The sequence below is a fragment of the Phyllobates terribilis genome, unplaced genomic scaffold (genome assembly GCF_046119375.1).
Source record: "Phyllobates terribilis strain yellow unplaced genomic scaffold, ASM4611937v1 Scaffold_12__6_contigs__length_324123572, whole genome shotgun sequence".
NCBI lineage: Eukaryota > Metazoa > Chordata > Amphibia > Anura > Dendrobatidae > Phyllobates > Phyllobates terribilis.
The window spans coordinates 280,066,922-280,092,831 of NW_027362772.1; the positions used below are offsets into that span (position 1 = coordinate 280,066,922).

The 25,910-nt window shown below is 48.3% G+C and overlaps 1 protein-coding gene across 1 annotated transcript in view; it reads left to right on the top strand.

Moving 5' to 3' along the window:
- The window catches only part of SMIM35 (small integral membrane protein 35), a 60,789-nt gene extending 41,413 nt beyond the window's left edge, over nucleotides 1-19,376 (top strand). The window contains exon 4 of the mRNA XM_073657059.1: nucleotides 18,218-19,376. Within this exon, the coding sequence (XP_073513160.1) occupies nucleotides 18,218-18,335 (118 nt within the window). The 3' untranslated portion in view covers nucleotides 18,336-19,376. The remainder of the gene's footprint in view (nucleotides 1-18,217) is intronic.
- The last annotated feature ends 6,534 nt before the right edge of the window (nucleotides 19,377-25,910 follow it).

Below are 25,910 nucleotides of genomic sequence, written 5' to 3' on the forward strand. Positions count from 1 at the left end.
AGTTATACCATCTGGTCATGTTCACATTGGTTAAATCTGCTGCACATTACAATAACAGCCCTCTTGTGCACAATTAAGGAATATCAGCAGTGTAAAGATTTATAAATCTGCAGCATGTCAATTTACACTGCGGATTTTCACAGTTTACAATGGTGAAATTTGCTAATTAACCCTACAATGCGTATGGGGGGGGGGGGGGGCTTTTAGGCCCTGGTGCTTACTTTTTTGCTATTATCTACAAAATTATTTTAGTTAGAATTTTGAAACTCTAGGTATTCCTCAAGTATGTCGTTGTAACATCCAGTTGTTCTTATAATGTTTTTGATAGGCATTATGGTGTAACAATGCTTTTTTGGGGAAAACTACATTTGTACGGAACGGGGCCTTTTAGGACCCTGCTATTTTTATCATGTACTCAGCAGTGTTTGTGTCTAGTGATGAGCGCGCATGCTCGCTACTGCTCGGTGCTCGCCCGAACATCTCACTGCTCGAGATGCTCGGCGCTCGCCCAGTATTTCCGCGGTTGCTCGGCGGGAGCTCGGGTTTCCTCCCTGCATGTTTGGCGCTCTTTACAGAGCCAATGAACATGCAGGGATTGCCTGCCACTCACTGTAATGCCGTAGCCATGTTGGTTGTGGCATTACAATGATTGGCTGGCCGCATAGCGTCATCGGGTCTATATCAGACCTGGCGCCGCCATGCTCGTCACAGTCACTCCGGAATCAGACAGTGTAGGGAGAGCTGCTGCTGCGTCAGGGAGTGATTTGCTTGTGTATTAGGTAGTGTAGGGAGAAAAACCGTACATTACACATATCCATCTTAACAAACAGTCCTTCTGAGGACTAATCCATCTGCAGAGATATCAGGCAGGCAGGGTGTATAGGCAGGCAGTGTATATAGCAGACTGCAGTACATATAGCACAAGAGGCTCCATTCCAATTCTGCCTTCTGCTGCTGTTAGATATTTCTATACAAAGGCCCAGGTCTCAGGGGCCAGGAATACTTTTCTTTGGATCTTAATCCTCATTATTTGCGTAAAAAGCAATCCAGAGAACACCGTTTTTCTTCACCATTTGCTTGTTCGCACTGCAGAATACAGCCAGGTCCTTTCCATATTACAGCGCTAGAAATCCAGCTATATAAAACTGTGTTTTCTCCATCAAACGGGTCACATATACGTTGTCAGAAAATACTGCCATTTCTGGCCTCCATTAAAAATTTCCTTTAGTTTGTCAGTGAAGCAATTCACCGCAGTTTGCTGTTCAAACTAGTTACCTACAGGCCAGGTATTTAAAACTCTGATTTCTCTATCACACGGATCACATATAAGTTCGCTCCAAACTCAGTCATTTGTAGTGAGCGTGGAAGATACTGTCCTCCATTTAAAATGGGCAAGGCACGTGGCAAGGGACGGGGAACTGGACGTGATGGTAATGGTGCATGCAGTTGCCGAGGACAAGGCCGTGGGCAAGCTGAAATTGTGCCACAACAAACACCCACATCTTCTCGCCTGACCTTCCTGTCCCAATTTCTAGGGGACCGCAGCACACCACTATTGAACCCAGAGCAGTGTCAAAAGGTTGTTGGTTGGATAGCGGATACTGCTTCCAGTCACTTAGCCAACACCACCACCACCACTCTGTCTTCCACATGGTCAAGTCTCAGTAGCCGTGAGTCTGGACAGCATATTCCTGACTCTGATCCTCCTTCCTCCCACCATGCCGAGTACCCAGAAACAACTGATCCCACACTTGGACACTCTCAAGAGCTGTTCACTTTTCCATTTATAGATTCGGGCCTCTCACCCAGTCCACTTGAAGCGGGGCAAGAGGAGATCGCGTGTAGCAATGCCCAAATATTTGAGCAGCCACGGTCACACAAAGGCGACGGTGGGAAAGTGTCACAAGAGGTGGACGATGATGAGACACAATTGTCAGAAAGTCAGGAGGAGGACCAGGGTGCAGAAGTGGAAGACGAGGTGGTGGATGATATAGTAACTGACCCAACATGGCAGGAGGACACGCAGAGCGAGAGCAGCAGCACACGGGGAAGGGGGCAGAGCCCCCCAACAGGCAGGAAGGAGCAGTGTGGTGGCCGCAGACAGAAGGCAGGCCACCGTTCCCCGTAACACCAACACGAAGGAAGTTGCCAGTACAACTGTTAGGTCTTCCCGAGTCTGTTTGTTTTTTAAAGAATCTGCCGATAACCCCAAAAAGGCCATTTGCACCACCGGCCAGGCCAGCCTCAGCTTGGGTGGCAAAGCGACCAGCCTGACCACCACCAGCATGATCAGGCACATGGCAGCAAAGCACCCGACTTTGTGGGTCGAACCCCAGGGTCCAGGAACAGTGTCTGCGGGTGGCACCATTGCTTCTTCCGCTGTTGTGCATGCAAGCCAATCCCCTGTCCATGGTGCATGCGAAGATGCCTCCTGCCCTGCACCTGTCGTTGCACACTCTCAAGTAGCAGCATCAGGAAGCACGCCCATGTCCTTGTCCCAGTGCAGCGTTCAGTTGTCCATACCCCAGTCCTTGGAACGCAAGCGCAAATATGCTGCCAACGCCCCACAGGCCACACTACTAAATTCTCACATTTCACGACTGCTTGCGCTCGAAATGTTGCCTTTTAGGCTCGTGGAGACGGAAGCATTCCGCAACCCGATGGTGGCGGCCGTCCCTCGGTACTCGGTCCCCAGCCGCCACTATTTCTCCCGGTGTGCCGTCCCCGCATTACACAAGCACGTGTCCCAAAACATTAGCTGTGCCCTCAACAACGCAGTTACCGGTAAAGTCCACCTAACCACGGACACGTGGACAAGTGCTTGTGGGCAGGGATGGTACATAGTGGAAGCTGGGACCCAGTCGGACCTTGGGACGGAACACATCCTCCCGACGCCAAGGATTACGGGCCCTAGGTCAATCGGGGTTGCCCCATGGTCTACAGCTCCTGCACCTCATCCTCCTCAGCCTCCTCCTCCTCTTCAGCCTCCATCTCCGAAATGACCACATCAGTCACAAGCTGGAAGCACTGCAGCAATGCCTCCGCCAAGCGGCAACAGGCTGTGCTGAAGCTAATATGCTAAGCTGAAAAACCGCACAATGCTGAAGAGTTGTGGACAGCTCTGAAAGAGAAGGCAGATCTATGGCTCACACCGCTGAACCTACAGCCAGGCATGGTCATGTGAGACAATGGCCGGAACCTGGTGGCGGCTCTGAGGCGAGGCGAGCTCACACACGTACCTAGCCTGGCCCATGTGCTTAACATCATGGTTCAGTGGTTTCTCAAATCCTACCCGGAGCTGCCGGATCTGCTTGTTAAAGTACGTCACCTGTGTGCCCATTTTAGAAAGTCAGCTACAGCTTCCGCCGCCCTTGCCGTGTTTCAGCAACGTTTGCAGCTTCCGGCTCACAGACTGGTGTGTGATGTCCCCACGCGTTGGAACTCTACACTGCAGATGTTGGGAAGGATTTGTGAGCAGAAGAGGGCAGTTGTTGCGTACCAGCATCAACAAGGCCGTTGATATTCAGTTCAGACTCCACACATAAGACCTCAGGAGTGGACATGTATGTCAGACATATGTACCATCCTCCAAAACTTTGAGGACTCCACCAAAATGGTGAGCGGCGATGACGTCATAATTAGCGTCACCATCCCGCTTCTCTGTCTTCTGACACGCTCTCTGCTCACAATCAAAGAGGATGCATTGCAGGTGGAGCACGATGAGATGGAGCAAGGAACCATACAGGGTGGTTACACACAGCCAAGCCTCATCTTATCCCAACGTGGATTGGGTGACAATGAGGAACAGAAGGAGGAGGAGGAAGGACAGAAGCTAGTTTCATGCACTATAGACAGTACTACCTGCACAGCTGTCATACCGTCTGTTCAGTGTGGATGGCCAGAGGACAGAGATGAGGAGGAGGAGGAGAGCATGGTCAGTCATTCTCTTGGAGAGGACACGGAAGTCTTGCCTGTTAGTCATCTGGCATGCATGGCTGAGTTTGTTACGCTGCCTTTCCCATGACCCTCGCGTTCTCAAAATTTTGGGTGACAGTCATTACTGTCTAGACCCACGCTACAAGGAGAACTTTATAGCTTTTATTCCTGAGGCGGACAGGTCTACAAAAATGGGGCTGTACCAGAAGGCCCTTGTTGCGGAATTATTAAAAAAATTCCCATCTGAAAACGCTGGCAGCAGAGGGCACACTTCGTTGGACAACCAAGGAGTACAGGCAAGAGAGACACAACATCAATCCAGCAGAGGCTGGGGAACACTGTCAAAGTTCTGGGAGAGTTTTCTCAGACCCTCCCATCGCACAGGCCCTGAGGCGCGGGGTACTCTCACAAGGAGTGCAAAGTTTGGGAAGATGCTGAGGGAGTACCTTGCCGACCATACCAACGTCCTCCGTGATTCCGCTGTGCCTTATAATTATTGGGTATCCAAGCTGGATACGTGGAATGAACTGGCTCTCTATGCCTTGGAGGTCCTGGCCTGCCCTGCCGCCAGCGTTTTATCAAAGCGGGTTTTTAGTGCCGCTGGTGGAATTATAACTGATAAGCGCATCCGCCTGTCAACTGAAAATGCTGACAGGCTGACTCTTATAAAAATGAACAAGGGCTGGATTGGGCCAGACTTCTCAACACCACAGAGTGATAGCAGCGTAACATAAACTCAAATCCAGTGTCTTTTCTTGGGAGGTGTATTCCCATGCACCTTTACACACCCACACATGGGTATACGCTTTCTGATTTTGGCTATTTGCTCTTGTCTTCCTCCTTCTCATCCTCCACCACCATATCACCAGGGTGACCGTGGTCCGTGATGCAACACCCACATAATTTCTTTAAAGGGTGTTTATGATGCCCGTAAAAAATTTTTTATACAGTATGTTCATGTATACCCCCAGGGGTAAATGTTTGTCAGCCCATACACTTAGTGCATGGGCATTACAAATATAGGAGGCCCGTTCCTTTCTAATGGGAACATTTTTTTATGAGGCCCTCCTCCACATCTCTTCCAAGGGTTATTGAAGTGCCTCCAAATTTTTGGCAGCCCTTGCATTCACTGCATAGGCCAACACTATGGGAGACCCTCTCCTTTCTAATGGGAATTTGTAGTTACTGTGGCCCTGCTCTGTGTCTTTAAATTCTTAGTGGGGTTTTTCCTAAAATTGGTTAGCCGTTGGACTCACTGCATACTCTATAACTGTATAGCCGACTCTCTCCTTTCTAATGGGAATTTGTCATTACTGTGGCCCTGCTCTATGTGTCTTTAATTTCTTAGTGGGGTTTTTCCTAAATTTGGTCAGCCGTTAGACTCACTGCATACCCTATAACTGTATAGCAGACTCTCTCCTTTCTAATGGGAACATGTCGTACTCGTTACTGTGGCCCTGCTCTATGTGTCTTTCAGAGTCCCTCCATCATCAATGAAACAGGATGTGTCTGATGATGTGTCACATACCACATTGCCAGATAAGGTTGTAAAATGTTAAAATGACATTTCCCGGTGAATGCATTTGCCTTAAAAAATAGCGTAAAAAAACCCCAAAAACAGTAGGATCTTTCTTTAGTATAAAAACAGTCGCCAATGTAACCTCAATGTAATCATTGTTCAGCTCCTGCACCTCCTCCTCCATCTCCGAAATGACCACATCAGTCACAAGCTGAAAGCACTGCAGCACTGCCTTGGCCAAGTGGCAACAGGCTGTGCTGAAGATAATGCTTAGGTGACAAACTGCCCAGCGCTGCAGAGTTGTTGAAAGCTGTAACACAGCAGCTTGATCTGTGGCTCTCACCTCTGAACATACAGCCAGGCATGGTCGTGTGTGACAATGGGCGGAACCTGGTGACGGAGAAATGACAGCCGGAGTAGATACGGTTTCCCTCTATGCCAGTCCTTTCACCGAGCTAAAGAATATGGCTGTGGTGAAATACAACTCCCACTGAGAAGCTGTTTCAGATTGAAAAACATTGGGCCCACCCGAGTATTTGATTCTGAGGGCTCACTTTTCTCCCCCGCTCAAGAGCCCCATAGCAGCTGAAAAGTTAGCGCTATCATGAACTCTCCTGATGTAGAAGCCAGGGCACACCAGAGGATTCTCTGGTGGGACCGTCCAACCCTGCAGAGAAGCAGTACTGGCTAGAGAAAAGTGTGTGGGAAGGTTCCCTGACACTCTATCGCTGCATTTTTACTGAGGTGGAAACCCACGCAAACATGGGGAGAACATACAAAATCCTTGCAGATGTTGTCCTTGCTAGGATTTTAACCCAGGATCCCAGCGCTGCAAGGCTTCAGTGCTAACCACTGATCCAATGTGCTGCCGTTCACCTTCTGATATCTAACAGGCTGGAGAAACTTGCACCTACTGCCACTATATCTTCCGCTCCTTTGGGATAAACTAATGTATTTGGGCAGCCACTCAGTCTACCAAATAAAATTCCTGAGAAGGAAATTGGGGAAGGCTTTTCTATTGGTACTGGGGGCAGTGCTAATACCATGGCGTTGTACCATAGTTTACTGGAAATATTCCAGGCTGGTAGGAGGCAAGCAGATTCCTACAGAAAAGTACCAGCAGTAATGTTGAGGGACCCGCGCTTGTAGAAGGTGGAGACAACACCGGGAGAAATAGTGGCGGCTGGGGACTGAGTATGGACACGAGGCATGAGGTTGTGAAAAGCTTCCACCTCCACGAGCCTAAAAGGCCACATTTCAAGTGAAAGGAGCTTTAGAGGACTTCCTGGGAGAAATGACAGCTGGAGTAGATATGGTTTCCCAAGTCCTTTCACCAAGCTAAAGAATATGGCTGTGGTGAAATACAACTCAGCAAAAAAAGCTGTGGACTGGCTCCGTACCGTCCCTGGCCACGTTCACCTGTCCACGTGTTTGTGGTTAGGCGGTCCTTCCCAGTAAGTGCACTGTGGAGGGCACGGGTAATGTTGTGGGACCCGTGCTTGTGGAAGGCGGAGACGATACCGGGAGAAATAGTGGCGGCTGGGGACCGAGTATTGACACCTGGCCACCGCCGGCATGAGGCTGTGAAAAGCTTCCGCCTCCACGAGCCTAAAAGGCCCCATTTCAAGTGTTAGTACCTGCCCAGAAATCTGGCAGTTTAGTATTGCAGCCTGTGGGTGGGTGGGTGGCTGGCTGCATACTTGCGCTTGCATTCCAAGTAACAGAAAACTAAGCAGATGTTGGCATCTATCATCATCATGGCCTCACCTCGGCACTATGAACTCTCCTGAAGGAGAAGCCAGGGCTCACCGGAGGAGTCTCCGGTTTTATGGTGGGTCCGTCCAACCCTGCCGAGAAGCAGCCCTGGCTAAGAAAAGTGTGGGGGAAGGTTCCCGGACACTCTATGGCTGTTTTTTCAATGTGGATCGGACGTGCTTATGCGTGTTATTTCTCAAACCGGATTGCAGATCAGGCAATTGCCCAACTCTGTAGTCATGAAATTAAATGCGCAAAGAAAGATGTTTGTGTGTCAAAGCACACCGAGAAGTGCGAGTTGATGTTGGATGGGCTGCCATTGCTTCTGCAAAAGCTGATTTAGAGGACTTCCTGAGAGAAATGACACCCAGAGTAGATACGGCTTCCCTCTATGCCAGTCCTTTCACTGAGCTAAAGAATATGGCTGTGGTGAAATACAACTCAGCAAAAAAATCTGTGGACTGGCTCCGTACCGTCCCTGGCCACATTCACCTGTCCACGTGTTTGTGGTTAGGCGGTCCTTCCCAGTAAGTGCACTGGGGAGGGCACGGGTAATGTTGTGGGACCCATGCATGTGGAAGGTGGAGACGACACCTGGAAAAACAGTGGCGGCTGGGGACCAAGTATGGACACCTGGCCGTTGTTGGCATGAGGTTGTGAAAAGCTTCCGCCTCCACGAGCCTAAAAGGCCACATTTCAAGTGAAAGCAGCTTTAGATGAATTCCTGGGAGAAATAACAGTTGGGTAGATATGGTTTCCCAAGTCCTTTCACCAAGCTAAAGAATATGGCTGTGGTGAAATACAACTCTGCAAAAAAAGCTGTGGACTGGCTCCGTACCGTCCCTGGCCACATTCACCTGTCCACTACTGTTGAGCGAGTATGTTCTATTAACCCTTTCGCCGAGTATGCTTGGGCCGAGCTCCGAGTATTTATAGCTGCTCGGTGATATGGTTGAATCGCTCCCGTGTGCATGATTTGCAACTGTTTGACAGTTTTATTACATGTGAGGAATGTCTATTTCTTACACATTCCTCACATGTAATAAAACTGTCAAACAGTTGCAAGTCATACACATGGGAGCGATTAAACCTTATCACTGAGCAGCTATAAATACTCGGAGCTCGGCCTGAGCATACTCGGACAGAACATACTCGCTCAACACTACTGTCCACGTGTTTGTGGTTAGGCGGTCCTTCCCAGTAAATGCACTGTGAAGGGCACGGGTAATGTTGTGGGACCTGTGCTTGTGGAAGGCGGAGACGACACCGGGAGAAACCATGGCGGCTGGGGACCGAGTATGAATACCCGGCCGCCGCCGGCATGAGGTTATGAAAAGCTTCCTCCTCCACGAGCCTAAAAGGCCACATTTCTAGTGCAATCAGCTGTCAAAAATTTGGCAGTATAGTATTGCAGCCTGTGGGTGGGTGGGTGGCTGGCTGCATACTTGCGCTTGCATTCCAAGGAATGAGGTAGGGACAACTGAACGCTGCACTGGGACAAGGACATGGACGGTGATTGTTGCAATTCTACAATGACAGGTGCATGGCGGGAGGCATCTTCGCATGCACCAAGGATCACTTATGATGGGCACACTTTTAGGCAGTGACCTGGGAGTCAGAGATGCTTCCAGAGGTCTTCCCCATGCTGTTCCCATGTCTTTTCAGCACTGTATGCATGTGTCTGATGATGTGTCACACACCACATGGCCAGATAAGGTTGTAAAATGTTAAAATGACATTTCCTGGTGAATGCATTTGTCTTGGTTGAAAGCAATGCAAAAGTGCAAAAACGCATCAAAAACGCTACGTGTGAACATAGCCCAAGGTGTGGAGGAGTATTTTTGTTTTTGTTTATTTCTTTTGCCTTATATACAAGTCATTACCCTGGAAAGGATGTTCCTTAACATATTTCCCAGGAAAATGCATTTTGGTTTTGTTTTTGTATGTTTTATTGTGAGTCCGTAAAAGTGGCGTAATACTCTGACAACGTTGTTGACAGCAGTGATCTGGGAGTCAGAGATGCTTCCAGGGGTCTTCCCCATGCTGTTCCGATGTCATTTGAGCACTGTTCCCATCGATTTGGGCAATATTTAGGCCCTCTGCAGACCGCCGGGGGGAGCCGCCTGAAAAATGCTCGAGTTTCCCATAGACTTACATTGGGCTTGTTGCTCGGGTCAAGCACCCAAGTATTCCAATTTGCTTGACCTGAGCAACAAGTACCCGATCATTTTAGTGCTCGCTCATCACTATTTGTGTCTCAAGTTACTTTATTTGTTGTCAGGGTTGCTGGTGGAGGGGCCAGGGGATGGATCATGCCATGTGAGGATGTCATGTGATTTTGGGAGGGAGTGATAAGGCATAGAAGGAAGACGTATCGCTTCTGCAAAAAATAAGTCCTGGAAAAATATCTCAAAAGAGGAACTTTATGCATATATTGAACTTTTACTGCTGGCAGGGAATCAAAAATCGTATGATGTTCCAATCGGAGAATTATTTCTGGACTCACTTACTGATCCACACTATAAAGCAACAATGGCAGTGGACAGATATGAGGAAATTAGAAGAAACATTCGATTTGATGATAAGCGAACTCGTGCAGCGAGGTTCCAAACAGACAAATTAGCCCCTATCAGTTATATCTGGAACATATTTATCAAAAATTGCACCAAACTTTACAATCCTAGTACTAATATTACAGTAGATGAGCAACTTGTACTCTTCAGGGGACATTGCAATTTCATAGAGTACAGACCAAAAGTTTGGACACACCTTCTCATTTAAAGATTTTTCTGTATTTTCTTGAATATGAAAATTGTACATTCACACTGAAGGCATCAAAACTATGAATTAACACATGTGGAATTATATAGTTAACAAAAAAGTGTGAAACAACTGAAAATATGTCTTATATTCTAGGTTCTTCAAAGTAGCCACCTTTTGCTTTGATGACTGCTTTGCACACTCTTGGCATTCTCTTGATGAGCTTCAAGAGGTAGTCACCGGAAATGGTCTTCCAACAATCTTGAAGGAGTTCCCAGAGATGCTTAGCACTTGTTGGCCCTTTTGCCTTCACTCTGCGGTCCAGCTCACCCCAAACCATCTCGATTGGGTTCAGGTCTGGTGACTGTGGAGGCCAGGTCATCTGGCGTAGCACCCCATCACTCTCATACTTAGTCAAATAGCCCTTACACAGCCTGGAGGTGTGTTTGGGGTCATTGTCCTGTTGAAAAATAAATGATGGTCCAACTAAACGCAAACCGGATGGAATAGCATGCCGCTGCAAGATGCTGTGGTAGCCATGCAGGTTCAGTATGCCTTCAATTTTGAATAAATCCCCAACAGTGTCACCAGAAAAGCACCCCCACACCATCACACCTCCTCCTCCTCCATGCTTTACGGTGGGTATCAGGCATGTAGAGTCCATCCGTTCACCTTTTCTGCGTCGCACAAAGACACGGTGGTTGGAACCAAAGATCTCAAATTTGGACTTATCAGGCCAAAGCACAGATTTCCACTGGTCTAATGTCCATTCCTTGTGTTCTTTAGCCCAAACAAGTCTCTTCTGCTTGTTGGCTGTCCTTAGCAGTGGTTTCCTAGCAGCTATTTTACCATGAAGGCCTGCTGCACAACGTCTCCTCTTAACAGTTGTTGAAGAGATGTGTCTGGTGCTAGAACTCTGTGTGGCATTGACCTGGTCTCTAATCTGAGCTGTGTTAACCTGCGATTTCTGAGGCTGGTGACTCGGATAAACTTATCCTCAGAAGCAGACGTGACTCTTGGTCTTCCTTTCCTGGGGCGCTCCTCATGTGAGCCAGTTTCTTTGTAGCACTTGATGGTTTTTGCAACTGCACTTGGGGACACTTTCAAAGTTTTCCCAATTTTTCGGATTGACTGACCTTCATTTCTTAAAGTAATGATGGCCACTCGTTTTTCTTTACTTAGCTGCTTTTTTCTTGCCATAATACAAATTCTAACAGTCTATTCAGCTATATCAGCTGTGTATCCACCTGACTTCTGCACAACACAACTGATGGTCCCAACCCCATTTATAAGGCAAGAAATCCCACTTATTAAACCTGACAGGGCACACCTGTGAAGTGAAAACCATTTCCGGTGACTACCTCTTGAAGCTCATCAAGAGAATGCTAAGAGTGTGCCAAGCAGTCATCAAAGCAAAAGGTGGCTACTTTGAAGAACCTAGAATATATAAGGCATATTTTCAGTTGTTTCACACTTTTTTGTTAACTATATAATTCCACATGTGTTAATTCATAGTTTTGATGCCTTCAGCGTGAATGTACAATTTTCATAGTCATGAAAATACAGAAAAATCTTTAAATGAGAAGGTGTGTCCAAACTTTTGGTCTGTACTGTATGTGGCGCCCTGCTACGCACTGGTGCCACAGACCGAGAAGGGTGCATGGATGGACTTCTCCACAAGACGCCCTCACTACATTCATACACCTCCACCCTACCACCTCAGACCAGCAGAGGGAGCCCGTTGGGGATATATAAAGGGAGGGTGGAGCCAGGCAGCTCAGTCTTAGAGTTTAGAGTCTGTGAGAAATTCAGTTCCAGTCCAGAGCTCAGAGTTGAGCAGAGAGCGTGCCGACGCTCAGAGCGGTGAAGACGCAGCACGCCAGCTGCCGAGTAGTGAGGGCCCCGAGTGTAGTCGACGGCGAGGAGAAAAGAAGAGTGGAGCTAAGGGGGCAGAGGAGCATAGTGAGCTCACCCCGTTATACAAACCGGACACGAGGTCCGAGCCTACAGGGACCCTTTACACTCAGTAGGGATAACCGGAATCCCAGGAGGACTACAAGTCCCTGGCAAACCTGAAGCTAGACACCTACAGGACCAGGAACCACGAAGGCCCCGATGTCCAGGGAAAGTGGTTACCAGCCAGAGGTCCTACTTCTGAGCAACAGGTGAAGTAAAAGCAGGACACATAGTCTAGGCTCAGTTGCAGGCTGGCCAGGAACATACCCGGATCAGGAGGCCCTATACCCGCTCACTGGGGTGAAGTCCAAAAGTGCGCCCTTCACCTGGAGTACCCTGGACCGTACCTAACAACAGCACCAGTAAAGGTAATGAAGCAAATCCCCTGTCTCTGTCCGTTACTTCTGCTGCGCCATCGCTCCCCCTGCACCACAACGCCCAGCACAACCTGCACCATTTTCACTGCCCTGAGGCCTGCTCCACCTGTGGGGAGCCATTCCATCTCAAGCTGCCCTATCATCTGCCTCGGAGGACTGTCGCAGCGCTGGTGATCCTCACCATACACCACAGGTGGCGTCACGACAAATCCCCTATAAATATCCCCTTTTTGCACTTGACCGCCCTGGGTCACGGACCGGGCCAGCCAACGTGATCTCCCCCAAAAGCAGCCATAAGGCCCGGCTGCCGAGTAACCCACGGCCCTGGGGGCGAGTCACATACAATACATGCCCAGTAAACCAGCCAAGTATGGAATAAAAATCTTCTGGATGTGTGATTCTGCAAATTATTATGGCATAAATGGGTTTATCTACTGTGGCAAAGAAGTTGATGCACCAGTACAGAAAGATCTAGGTCTGAGATTGTGAAAACACTTGCTGTACCAATATACAATTCAGGTAGAAACATTACCATGGACAACTATTTTACCAATGTTGCACTGGGCAATTTTCTGCTTGAAAAAACTGTTACACTTGTTGGTGCTATGAAGCCAAACCGACAAGAAAGTCCTCAAGCAATGAAACACAATCCACAGCGAGCACTTTATGAGAGTGTCTTTGTTTCAACAACAAAGCGACACTGGTATCTGACAAAGCGAAGAAGGAGAAATCCTTTATATTACTCAGTACCATGCATCATGATTCCAGTATTGACAGCAGTGACAGGAAATTTAAACCAGAAATCATCCTGTATTACAATAAAACTAAAGGAGGTGTAGACAAAATGAATGAAATGGTGGGAGAATATTCATAAAAGAGGCAAACAAGACGTTGGCCTGTAGTAATGTTTTCAAATATACTTGATGTAGCAACCCTGAATTCATTCATTATTTATACAGAAACTCATCCAGAATTCCATGCAAGGAGCCAAGGAGGAAAGACAGGTGACGCCTATTCTTGAAGGACCTTTGCCATGAACTTGTAATGCCTCACATGATGGAGCGAAGCAACATGAAATTCTTGTGACGCGCCCCCTGGGCCGTGGGGCACTCGGTGCCGGGCCGGTCGTTGCTAGGGGAGATGTCACAGTGGCGGTGACCCGGTCCGTGACCCAGGGTGGTCAATAAAAGGAGATATTTACAGGGGATTTAAAGTTCTTTTATAGAGTTCGTGACGCCACCTGTGGTATGCGGCTATATGGAGCCGCCGCTGCGGTGCAGATCCTCTGGAGCTGATGATGATGCAGCAGAGTTGGTTCAGCTCTCCACAGGAAGAGCTTAGCTCCAGGGCAGTAAATGATGATGTTAAAGATGTGCTGTGCAGTGTAGTGCAGGGGGTGATGGCGCAGCAGGAATAATTCACAGAGACAGTGGGGTGCAGTCCTCCGGATTTACTCACAGTTCTCACTTTGCTCCTGGTTACAACTGCAGATCATAACTTCCCACATCGTGCTGCGATCACCGGGCAGGGGCTCAGCCAACCCTCAGGTACCTCCAGAGTACATAACGGGACCCCCTTCTGTGTGTTCTTTCTGGCCGTCTTCCTGCACCTCACACCCCATGTCCCAATCCAGTGACCGCGGACCTTGTCAGGCGACATCTTCTCTGTCCCCTGGGTCTTCTATGGCCACCTTCTCGGTGAGATAGATGTGGTTTTTGGGATGCAGCACCTGAAATGCTGCATCCTCCGGTTATCTAGTTGAATATTGCAATTCTCACTAGTTAGGGACCGGTCCCCTCTGCGGCCTGATCCCTCCACCACCTGGTAGATTCGGGCGTACAGGTGGCCTCCAGCACTGCCCGTACCCCTGGGATCCTTTCTTCACTCCTGGAGCCTTCTCTCTACTCCCGTTCCTTCCTTCTCGCCTTCTCCTGGGCCTCCTCACTCAGGCCCGCGCTTCCCTGAGCAGAGCTCGTGCAGAGCTTCTGCTCCCAACTCTTCTTCTGACTCAATCTCCTCAGAACTCCTCTAGAATGTTCCACCCTCTCTTTTATATCACTTCTTATTGAGCTCCCCTGAACTCCTTCCTCCACCCACACCCACTACATGGTTCCCCCTACTTTGGTTCCCCCCACTCCAACCAGGGACAGGGCTCAGCAGGAGAGTGACTTGCCCCTCCTGCTGGTCTGGAGTAGTGTAGTGTTGGATGCAGGTGTTAGGGTCCCGGGCAGTACTCCTTCCTTACCTGAGAGTGAGATACCACACCTCTGGGTGAGATGCAGTACCTCTGTGGCGACTGAACCCGCAGGGGCCCCACGCTTGCCAAAGCAAATTAAAGAAGCAATGAAACGGTGTGGCGTACAGTTTCAGGATATTCCAGGGTCAGGAGAAAGAAAACGAAAGCGTTGTTTCACTTGTCCAAGAAACTTAGAGAGGAAAACTGAGCGATATTGTACCACTTGTGGGGGAAATGTCTGTAAAGAACATTCTTCAGAAAAAATAACATGTGAAAATAGTTTGTAAGACCAATAAAATTGCAAAGAAAAAGTTAGAAAAGAAATGTAGCTGCAGCTAGTTTACTCTAGATCTATATACCTTTGTGTGTTTTTCATATCTTTGTTTGAAATTTGGGAAAAAAAATGTTTTTTGGTGTTTTCTACAAAAAAATATAATTAAAATGCTGTGCATTATTCTTATCTTATTTTGAAATTTTGAAATAAACTTGTAAAAGTTATTTATGTGAGTTTCACCATATGATTTGCGTAAAAGTGTAGATTTGTGACGTCACGCATGCTAGGGTTAACCACACCGTGTCCAAAAGGAAATCTGCAGCTGTATTCACCACTGTGGCGATCGCTGTGGCTTTTCTGCTAAGGGAAATCCATAATGATAATATGTCTGGTGTGCACATACCCTAAAGGTTTAGAAAACAAAAATGGTAAAGCTGCATATCCCAGTCAAGAGCATTCGGGATCAGTGGTATGACCAGCAATTAACAAGCTTTCAGTTATCCTTGTATTCGGTGATACGAATATCAGCACCTGGATGATACATATCAATGTTGCTCCCTTTATGAGAAGAAATAAGAAAAAAAAGGAGAGTCCAGTAGGGCAAGCTCTATTATCTGGAAAGTTCCCTGACTCCTAGAAGACTTGGAAACGCCAGAGAAAACCTGCAGAAACCTCCTGGAAAAAAAGTTCCTCCAGCATATTTTTGGCTGTGACTCCAGGTCCCAGTGTCAAGAAGAATATTTGGAGGTGGTTATCTACGTCACTCAGTGCCACAAACTTTGAATGTTGTTGCAAGATGCATTCTCAACCAGTGCTCCATTTAAGTCTTCCTGGATGTGGTCTATTTAAAAGGTTTATCCAGCCTCCAGGATCTGCTTGTTCTACCTGGTGTCAGCACAGAACCACCACCGACCTCTCCGGCATGTGATTCAATTGCTCAATGTCAACTGAGTAACTCTTCCTCTTTGGGGCTGCTCAGTGGACAGGGCTTGACTGTCGACGTCATTCTCATTGACAGCCGGCTACCCGCAATTAGGCAATTGGCATGACATCGGCAGTCACGTCCAGTGGAAGAGAAGCAGCTGCTCCGTTGACGTGACACCAGTGGAAGCCACTGAATCGCTGCTCTAGTCTGTAATTGACTCGCCCCCTGGGCCGTGGGGTACTTGGCAGCCAGGCTGGTCGGTGCTGGGGATGTCACAGTGGTAGTGACCCGGTCCGTGACCCAGGGCGGTCAATAAAAGGGGAAAAGTAAAAGGGGAATGAAGTTTTTATAAAGATAATGTTCTTGACGCCACCTGTGGTATGCGGCTATATGGAGCCGCTGCTGCGGTGCAGGTCCTCTGGAGCTGGTGGTGACGCAGCAGAGTTCATTCAGCTCTCCACAGGCAGAGCTTATCCCAGGTGTTAGAACCCTCCTGTTTGTTTTTTCCATCTTGTGTTTTGCGGGTCACGTGACCATCTGCCTTTATATTACAGCTCCGCCCTCCTGGCTGTGCTGGACTTCAGTGTTTGACTGTTTCTCTAGCCTGGTGCTTCGGTGCCTTTCTAAGTCAGTTCGCTTGGTCCTTCTGGGACCTCTAGTACCTTTTATCAGTTTGACTTTTTGTGTTCTGCAACAACTTCTCTGTTTAGGAGGTGTCCCATTTTTTGTCCCAGTCCTTAGTTCATTTAGGGACCCCTCCCTTAATGCTATAGGTCTTCGTTCAGACTAGCCGAGGACTAAGGCGGGTCTGTTCATTAGGAACAGGCAGCCCGCTACATCGTAGGGATTCAGCTTAGTCTTACTGTAGGGACAGCTTTCCCCTATCTTTCCTTAGTGCATGTTGCAGATCATAACACCAGGGCAGTGTATGATGTTGTTGTGAGGTAGATGTTGCTGGTGCTGTGTAGTGCAGGGCTGGTGATGGAGCAGCAATAATTCCAGGACACAGTGGGGTGCAGTCTTTAAGGTTTTACTCACAGTTATCACGCTGCTCCTGGTTACAACTGCCGGATTATAACCTCCCATGTCATTTAGTGTTCACCAAGAAAGGGGTTCAGCAGCTCAAGTATTTCAGGAGTACTTAAACGGGACCCCGTTCTATGTTCCTTCCTCAGTCGTCTTCCTGCGCTGGCTCTCTCCCTCCTGCCCTGCGCCTCACAATCAGTGTCCCAAGCCTGTAGCCTCGGGTCTTATCGGGCGACCTGCAGTCCCCTGGACCCTATGCGGCCACCTTTTCGGCAATGTAATTGTGGTAAGTCGGCAGCTGCACCTTGCAAGTACAGTAGCCTCCGGTTATCTAGCTGAGCCTGATTATTCTCCACTAGTTTAGGGGCTGTTCCCCTATGCGGCCTGATCACTCCACGTCCGTGTAGATTCGGGCGCACGGGTGGCTTCCGCACTCGCTGTGCCCCTGGGGTCCCCTCTCTCTGGAGCCTTCCCTCTGCTCCCGTCCTTTCTCACTCTCCTCCTGGGCCTCTCAGACTAGGCCCGACTCCTCTCTCTCTCCTCTCTCAACTCCTGCTCCAAGCACTGGAGCCAGGATCCTGGACCTCCTTCACTGCTTTCCTGAGCAGGACTCGACCCTTCTAAATGGTTCCATTCCCTCTTATACTCCTTCTGATGGTGCTCCCCTGAACTACTTCCTCCACCCACAGCCGCTACATGGTTCCACCCTCCAGCTAGGGACCAGGGACTGTGCTCTCCCTTAGGAGCAATCTTGCCCTTCCCTACTGAAGAGGAGTGTATTGGATGCAAGTGTGTGGGTCCCGGGTAGTACTCGCTCCTTACCTGAGAGTGGGGTACCACACCTCTGGGTGAAATGCAGTACCTCTGTGGTGACTGAACCTGCAGGGGCGCCACATAATCACTTTGTGGCGGCAGACATCGGCGCTGGGCACGACAGGCAGTAAGGTAACGATTATCTGTTTGTTAGTTCTTAGGCCCATTGGCGGACACAACCCGAAGAGGCCACTGCACAAGAACAGTAGATGGGCCCTTTCCAGCCCAATTGCTTATCATAATGCACAATTCCACCAGCTTCGGAGGTGGAGATGAGACCTCTTACCTCTTGGGCCCCTGTTCGGCAGCACAGGTTGCACCAATGATGTGTCTGCCCCTGAGTGACTCCATATCCTACCCAATTAGAGAATGTCAATCCTGCTCGAGGAGGGCATGACTAGAGAGTCTGAGGCCAGACAAGTCTGAAAAAGCATAATATGCTTGGCGACAGCAATAAAGTATGTATGGGACAAGGACATGGTTGTAATGCTGGATTATGGATGCGGTTTCGGAGGCTTGTGGGACTTGACAAATTTTTTGCATTGATGTGAGCTGAGTAAAATAAGTAAATAACATTTATTCTGCATTTACAAATGTTATCATTTTATTATTATTAATGCTTGTGTCCTTTTCACTGCAGACAGCTGAAGTCCATGGACCTGGAGCTGGCACCTCCCTTTACCGTCAGCGGTTCAATGCACGCACATGGTCCCATGTCTGGTTACCATTACTCTCAATTCCAGGACAGCGAAGTCTAGGAGCAAGTGCATAAAAGGAAAATGGAGACTAGATGAGCGAATGCATTGCTACCTTCTCTTTTATGTAAAGTCCTTACTAAAAACTGCTCCTGCACACTCATTGTAAAAAGTAGAAGTGAACATCCACTGGTTAACCAGCAATAGTACAAAATCGCAATGCTAGTCTGTGAGAACGGATCAAATGAGCTGGAATCATGTGATGGACAGAGACAGACCGGGCGTTGAGTAATCAGGCAATAACCAGAGAACCATCACCTTGGGGGAGTGATGGTGGGAAACCCCGACTCCATGCAGAGTACTGTCCTGTACTGTCATTGAGAGACTATACTTTCCATCCATTTTTTGTGACAGCAATTCTCCATTCACATTATTTGCAATGCATATATGCGGCATGCACATCTAATGTGTTCTGCCATAAGTCTGCACTACATATATAACTGTATTCCCATCATTATAAAAAGAAAAAAAAAGTAATTGCAATATTTTTTTTTTTTTTTGCATTTTCAGTACTGTTAAGAAAAAAAAATGGCAACATATAGTAGGCAAATACGTGCCATCTGGGCACTTCATTACTTTATTACCATATATTGGACTTTTAAAGGGGGTTAAACCGCCTGAATATGAGTTCTCTATGATCCCATCAGCTGTAATATACAACTCCAGTGCCTGTGCCATTGCAGCGCTGTGCATTGCATGAAGCTCTTGGTGGGCAAAAAGCTTAAAGGTGTTGTCCACTATGGGACAACCCCATATTATGTGGCCCAGAAAGATGGAAAAGAAATACTAATTGGCTGCAGCATTCACATTTCACATATCATCTGAGCTGAAAGAAATGCTATTATTTCTGCTTGGATGAAAATTGCAGCCTGTGTAGTATAAGTCTAATTATGGACACCGTCAGCCAAGATGTAGTGACCTCCAAATACTGTCTACACACTCATTACGTTCTGTTACTTTCGTTAACTGCTGCCAACAAAAATTAACTTTCGTTCTAATTTTTGCAATAAACGAAACTCCGGTTTCATTTCCCTTTTCAGATAATGTCACTGCCGTCTTCCTGTTTTTTTTCATTATAATACTGTGCAATATGAGAAGTGCTTACATTATGAATTGCTTGCCATCTTCCTAACGTCCTTGTCATACAGATTTTTATTGTGCGGAAATTCTTAAATTTCCTTACCACAATTGCACACACTTCTGTCTTTTAAAATATGATTTAAAAAAAAAAAATACTGGAACTAAGATGAGATATGCTATGGGTAAATGTTTAAGCAGTGGGATACAACAATGGGTGGGACCAAGTTTGGAATGGCCCACAGGAGAACAGGGAAATCCATCGGTGGGCCCCTGTGCAAGACTGAGACACCACCCTCTTATATGAACAGTACTTGGCACAAAGTAGTAACTCTATAATATAGCATTCAATTAACATTTACATTTATGTAAATGTAACGGTTATTGTCAGCTCAAAAATGCGCTTCCACAGTCAGACTTGGTGACGGCCACTCTGGTTGGAAGAATCTAAGGATCTCCTTGGTTTTCACCTTATATAACCCCTGGACTTCACTCTCGGGTTGCGTCTGAGTGAGTTTTTAAAAGAAACTTTGATATACACTGCTCAAAAAAAATAAAGGGAACACTTAAACAACAGAATATGACTCCAAGTAAATCAAACTTCTGTGAAATCAAACTGTCCACTTAGGAGGCAACAGTGATTGACTATCAATTTCACATGCTGTTGTGCAAATGGAATAGACAATAGATGGAAATTATTGGCAATTATCAAGACACCCTCAATAAAGGAGTGGTTCTGCAGGTGGGGACCACAGACCACATCTCAGTACCAATGCTTTCTGGCTGATGTTTTGGTCACTTTTGAATGTTGGTTGTGCTTTCACACTCGTGGTAGCATGAGACGGACTCTACAACCCACAGAAGTTGCTCAGGTAGTGCAGCTCATCCAGGATGGAACATCAATGCGAGCTGTGGCAAGAAGGTTTGCTGTGTCTGCCAGCGTAGTGTCTAGAGGCTGGAGGCGCTACCAGGAGACAGGCCAGTACACCAGGAGACATGGAGGGGCCGTAAGAGGGCAACAACACAGCAGCAGGACCACTACCTCCGCCTTTGTGCAAGGAGGAACAGGAGGAGCACTGCCAGAGCCCTGCAAAATGACCTCCAGCAAGCCACAAATGTGCATGTGTCTGCACAAACGGTTAGAAACCGACTCCATGAGGGTGGTATGAGGGCCTGACGTCCACAGATGGGGGTTGTGCTCACAGCCCAACACCGTGCAGGACACTTGGCATGTGCCACAGAACACCAGGATTGGCAAAGTCGCCACTGGCACCCTGTGCTCTTCACAGATGAAAGCAAGTTCACACTGAGCACATGTGACCGACGTGACAGAGTCTGGAGACGCTGTGGAGAGCGATCTGCTGCCTGCAACATCTTTCAGCATGACCGGTTTGGTAGTGGGTCAGTAATCGTGTGGAGTGGCATTTCTTTGGAGGGCCGTACAGCCCTCCATGTGCTCGCCAGAGGTAGCCTGACTGCCATTAGGTACCGAGATGAAATCCTCAGACCCCTTGTGAGACCATATGCTGGTGCTGTTGGCCCTGGGTTCCTCCTAATGCAGGACAATGCCAGACCTCATGTGGCTGGAGTGTGTCAGCAGTTCCTGCAACATGAAGGCATTGAAGCTATGGACTGGCCCGCCTGTTCCCCAGACCTGAATCCGATTGAGCACATCTGGGACACCATGTCTCGCTCCATCCACTAGCGTCACGTTGCACCACAGACTGTCCAGGAGTTGGCGGATGCCTTAGTCCAGGTCTGGGAGGAGATCCCATAGGAGACCATTCGCAACCTCATCAGGAGCATGCCCAGGCATTGCAGGGAGGTCATACAGGCACGTGAAGGCCACACACAATACTGAGCCTCATTTTGACTTGCTTTAAGGACATTACATCAAAGTTGGATCAGCCTGTAGTGTGTTTTTCCACTTTAATTTTGGGGGTGACTCCAAATCCAGGCCTCCATTGGTTAATAAATTTGATTTCCATTGATGATTTTTGTGTGATTTTGTTGTCAGCACATTCAACTTTGTACAGAACAAAGTATTCAATGAGAATATTTCATTCATTCAGATCTAGGATGTGTTATTTGAGTGTTCCCTTTATTTTTTTGAGCGGTGTATAAGAGACACATATGGGAGTTTTTTTTTTAAAATATAGAGTCTTCCATTTGGGGAACTCCGCCCATGGAAATAGGGAAAGTTACAAATATCTCTTAGGGGAACGAGCCCAATGTAAGTCTATGGGAAATGTAAGTCTATGGGAAACTCGAGCATTTTTCAGGCGGCTCCCCCCGGCGGTCTGCAGAGGGCCTAAAAATTGCCCAAATCGATGGGAACAGTGCTCAAATGACATGGGAACAGCATGGGGAAGACCCCCGGAAGCATCTCTGACTCCCAGATCACTGCTGTTATCAATGTGGTCAGAGTATTACGCCACTTTTACGGACTCACAATAAAGCATACAAAAACGAAACCAAAATGGATTTTCCTGGGAAATATGTTAAGGAACATCCTTTCCAGGGTAATGACTTGTATATAAGGCAAAATAAATAAGCAAAAATACTTCTCCACAAGTTGGGCTATGTTCACACGTAGCGTTTTTGATGCGTTTTTGCACTTTTGAATTGCTTTCAACCAAGACAAATGCATTCACCAGGAAATGTCATTTTAACATTTTACAACCTTATCTGGCCATGTAGTGTGTGACACATCATCAGACACATGCATACAGTGCTGAAAAGACATGGGAACAGCATGGGGAAGACCTCTGGAAGCATCTCTGACTCCCAGGTCACTGCCTAAAAGTGTGCCCATCATAAGTGATCCTTGGCGCATGTGAAGATGCCTCCCGACATGCACCTGTCGTTGCAGACTTGCAACAATCACCGTCCACGTCCTTGTCCCAGTGCAGCGTTCAGTTGTCCCTACCTCATTCCTTGGAATGCAAGCGCAAGTATGCAGCCAGCCACCCACTAACCCACAGGCAGCAATACTATACTGCCAAATTTTTGACAGCTGCTTGCACTTAAAATGTGGCATTTTAAGCTCGTGGAGGCGGAAGCTTTTCACAGCCTCATGCCGGCGGCGGCCGGGTGTCCATACTCGGTCCACAGCCGCCACTATATTTCCCGGTATCGCCTCCGCCTTCCACAAGCACGGGTCCCACAACATTACCCGTGCCCTCCCCAGTGCACTTACTGGGAAGGACCGCCTAACCACAAACACGTGGACAGGTGAACGTGGCCAGGGACAGTACGGAGCCGGTCCACAACTTTTTTTGCTGGGAGTTGTATTTAGCTCGGTGAAAGGACTGGCATAGAGGGAAACCGTATCTACCCTGCGTGTAATTTCTCCCAGGAAGTCCTCTAAAGCTGCTTGCATGTGAAATGTGGCCTGAACATTACTGCTGGTACTTTTCTGTGGGAATTTGCTTGCATCCTACCAGCCTGGAATATTTCCAGCAAACTATGGTACAACGCCATGGTATTAGCACTGCCCCCAGTACCAATAGCGAAGCCTTCCCCAATTTCCTTCTCAGGAATTTTATTTGGTAGACTGAGTGGCTGCCCAAATACATTTTCTCACAAAGGAGCTGAAGATAGAGTGGCAGTAGGTGCAAGTTTCTCCAGCCTGTTAGATATCAGACGGTGAACGGCAGCACATTGGATCAGTGGTTAGCACTGAAGCCTTGCAGCGCTGGGATCCTGGGTTCAAATCCCAGCAAGGACAACATCTGCAAGGACTTTGTATGTTCTCCCCATGTTTGCGTAAAATAGAGTGTCCGGGAACCTTCCCATACACTTTTCTTAGCAAGGACTGCTTCTCGGCTGGGTTGAACGGTCCCACCAGAGAATCCTCTGGTGTGCCTTGGCTTCTACCTCAGGAGAGTTCATGATAGCGCTAACTTTGTAGCTGCTATGGGGCTCTTGAGCGGGAGAGAAAGGTTAGCCCTCAGAATCAAATCCTCTGGTGAGCACAATGTTTTTCAACCTGAAACAGCTTCTCAGTGGGAGTTGTATTTCCCCACAGCCATATTCCTTAGCTCGGTGAAAAGACTGGCATAGAGGGAAACCGTGTCTACCCCGGTTTGTTAATTAAGCATTAAGCATGTTATCTTCAGCACAGCCTGTTGCCGCTTGGCCAAGGCAGTGCTGCAGTGCTGTCAGCTTGTGACTGATGTGGACATTTCGGAGATGGAGGAGGAGGTGCATGAGCTGAACAATGTGATTACATTGAGGTTAAATTGGTGACGCTGTTTTTTATACTAAAGAAAGATCCTATTGTTTTGTTTTTTTTTACGTTATTTTTTAAGACAAATGCATTCACCAGGAAATGTCATTTTAACATTTTACAACCTTATCTGGCAATGTGGTGTGTGACACATCATCAGACACATCCTGTTTTATTTATGATGGAGGGACTCTGAAAGTCATAAAGCCTATTTTTATAGGGCCATCAGACGGCCCTTACTATTCTTAAAAGGTCAGCAGTCGGCCCTCGCTATTGTTAGAGAGCCATCAGCCGGCTATGCTTTGTTGTTCTCATTATTAACAAGTGGGTCTCCTATACTGTTATTATGTATCTAGTGACTGCAAGGGCTGGCAAAAATTTGGACGCAACTCAATATGCCTTTGAAGAGACATAGAGGAGAGTCTCAGTAAAGAAAATGTTCCCATTATAAAGGAGCGGGTGGTAATGTGGAGCCCCTGAGGGTTCGGTCGCCACAGAGCTATTGCATCTCATCCAGAGGTGTGGTACCTCACTCTCAGGTAAGGAAGGAATACAGCTCAGGACCCTAACATCTGCATTCACTACACCACATTTCAGAGGGCAGGGCGAGATTACTCCTACGGGAGAGCACAGTCCCTGATCCCTGGCTGGAGTGGGAGGGACCACAGTAAGGGGGAACCATGTAGTGGGTGTAGGTGTAGGACGTAGATCAGGGGAGCACTTGAAAGGAAGCTGTATAAAAGAGGGAACCATCTTAGATCAGTCAGAGGAGGAGAAGTGACAGGAGCAGAGGCTCTGTATGAGCTCTGCTCCAGAGGCGGGCCTAGCCAGTGAGGCCCAAGTCTGAGAGGAGAAGAAGAGAGGAGAGGGAGCAGGAAGGCTCCAGGAGAAGAAGGGATCCCAGGGGTACGGGCAGTGCTGGAGGCCACCCGTACGCCCGAATCTACCGGGAGGTGGAGGGGTCAGGCCACATACAGGGAACCGGATCCCTCAACTAGTAGAAGATTGCAAGTCTCAGCTAGAAACCGGAGGCTGCAGAACTTTATGTCCTGTAGCCACAAGTCCACACCAGTCTCACCGAGAAGGTAGCCACATAGGACCCAGGGGACGGAACATACGTCGCCCGCCAAGGCCCGGAGTCACTAGGTGTGAGGTGCAGAGAAGAGGCCAGAGAAAGGACACAGAAGGGGGTCCTGATAAGTACTCCGGAGCTATCTGGGGGTGGACTGAGCCCCTCACTGAGTAAGCACAGCACGCCGAGGGAAGTTGCACTGGTACCTATAACTTGAACTGCAATAACTGTGAGTAAAGACCCTGGGACTGCACTATCTTGTCTCTGTGTTCCTTGCTGCGCCATCCCTCACTGCACTACAATGCCCAGCACAACCTGCACAACCACCATCATCCACCCACTGCCCTGAAGCTAACTCTTCCTGTGGGGAGTTATACCATCATTGCTGCAAAACCACCAGCTTCAGAGGACTGTTCCGCAGCGGCGGGCCCCTTTTGCCGCACTCCACAGGTGGCATAGTCTGACTCTTTAATAAAACTCACATATAAATTCCCCTTGGATTGACCACCCTGGGTCACGGACCGGGTCACTGCCACAGTGACTACAACCCCCAACATCTACCGGCCCGGCACCGGGTACCCCACGGCTCAGGGGGCGCGTCAACTTTGGCATAGTCGGCAGGATTTGTAACCCACCCATTATCATTGGGTATTGTGTGCCTAAATGACTGTGTTTCCTACTGAATGTGGCGCCCGCCCCTGAAGAACGGGCGCCATTATGTGCCAGCCAAACAACAACCAGAGATCACCTCCCATCATGGGCCAGGTCCCAGAATGGCGCCAAAAGCGCGGCCCACCCACTGCAACTGTGGCCATAACCTTGGACCTGTCCATCAGTCTGGAAGAGACACCCCCAGGTGTGACCGACAGCAGGCAGACATGGGACCGCCACAAAAAGGGGAGAGGGAAGAATAAAACTGGAAGACGGGGTGTGGTCTGGATCCTTCCAGACGGACCATACCCGGCAGGGAAGATGGAGTCCAGTGAAACCGGAGTCCCTGCTAGTGGCCTGTCACCACCGGAAGCACCCCTAACCCTGGAGGAGTTAATTGCCAGGCTTTCCCGGGAGGATTCCGAGTTCCTCCGCACCGGGATGGAAGACCTGAGCCAGAGGATGGAGCGGGCCCAGCAAGAGACTATTACCAGCTGGAAGAAGGAGATGGTGGAACGGTTGGCGTGCCGGCAGCAAGCACTGCTGC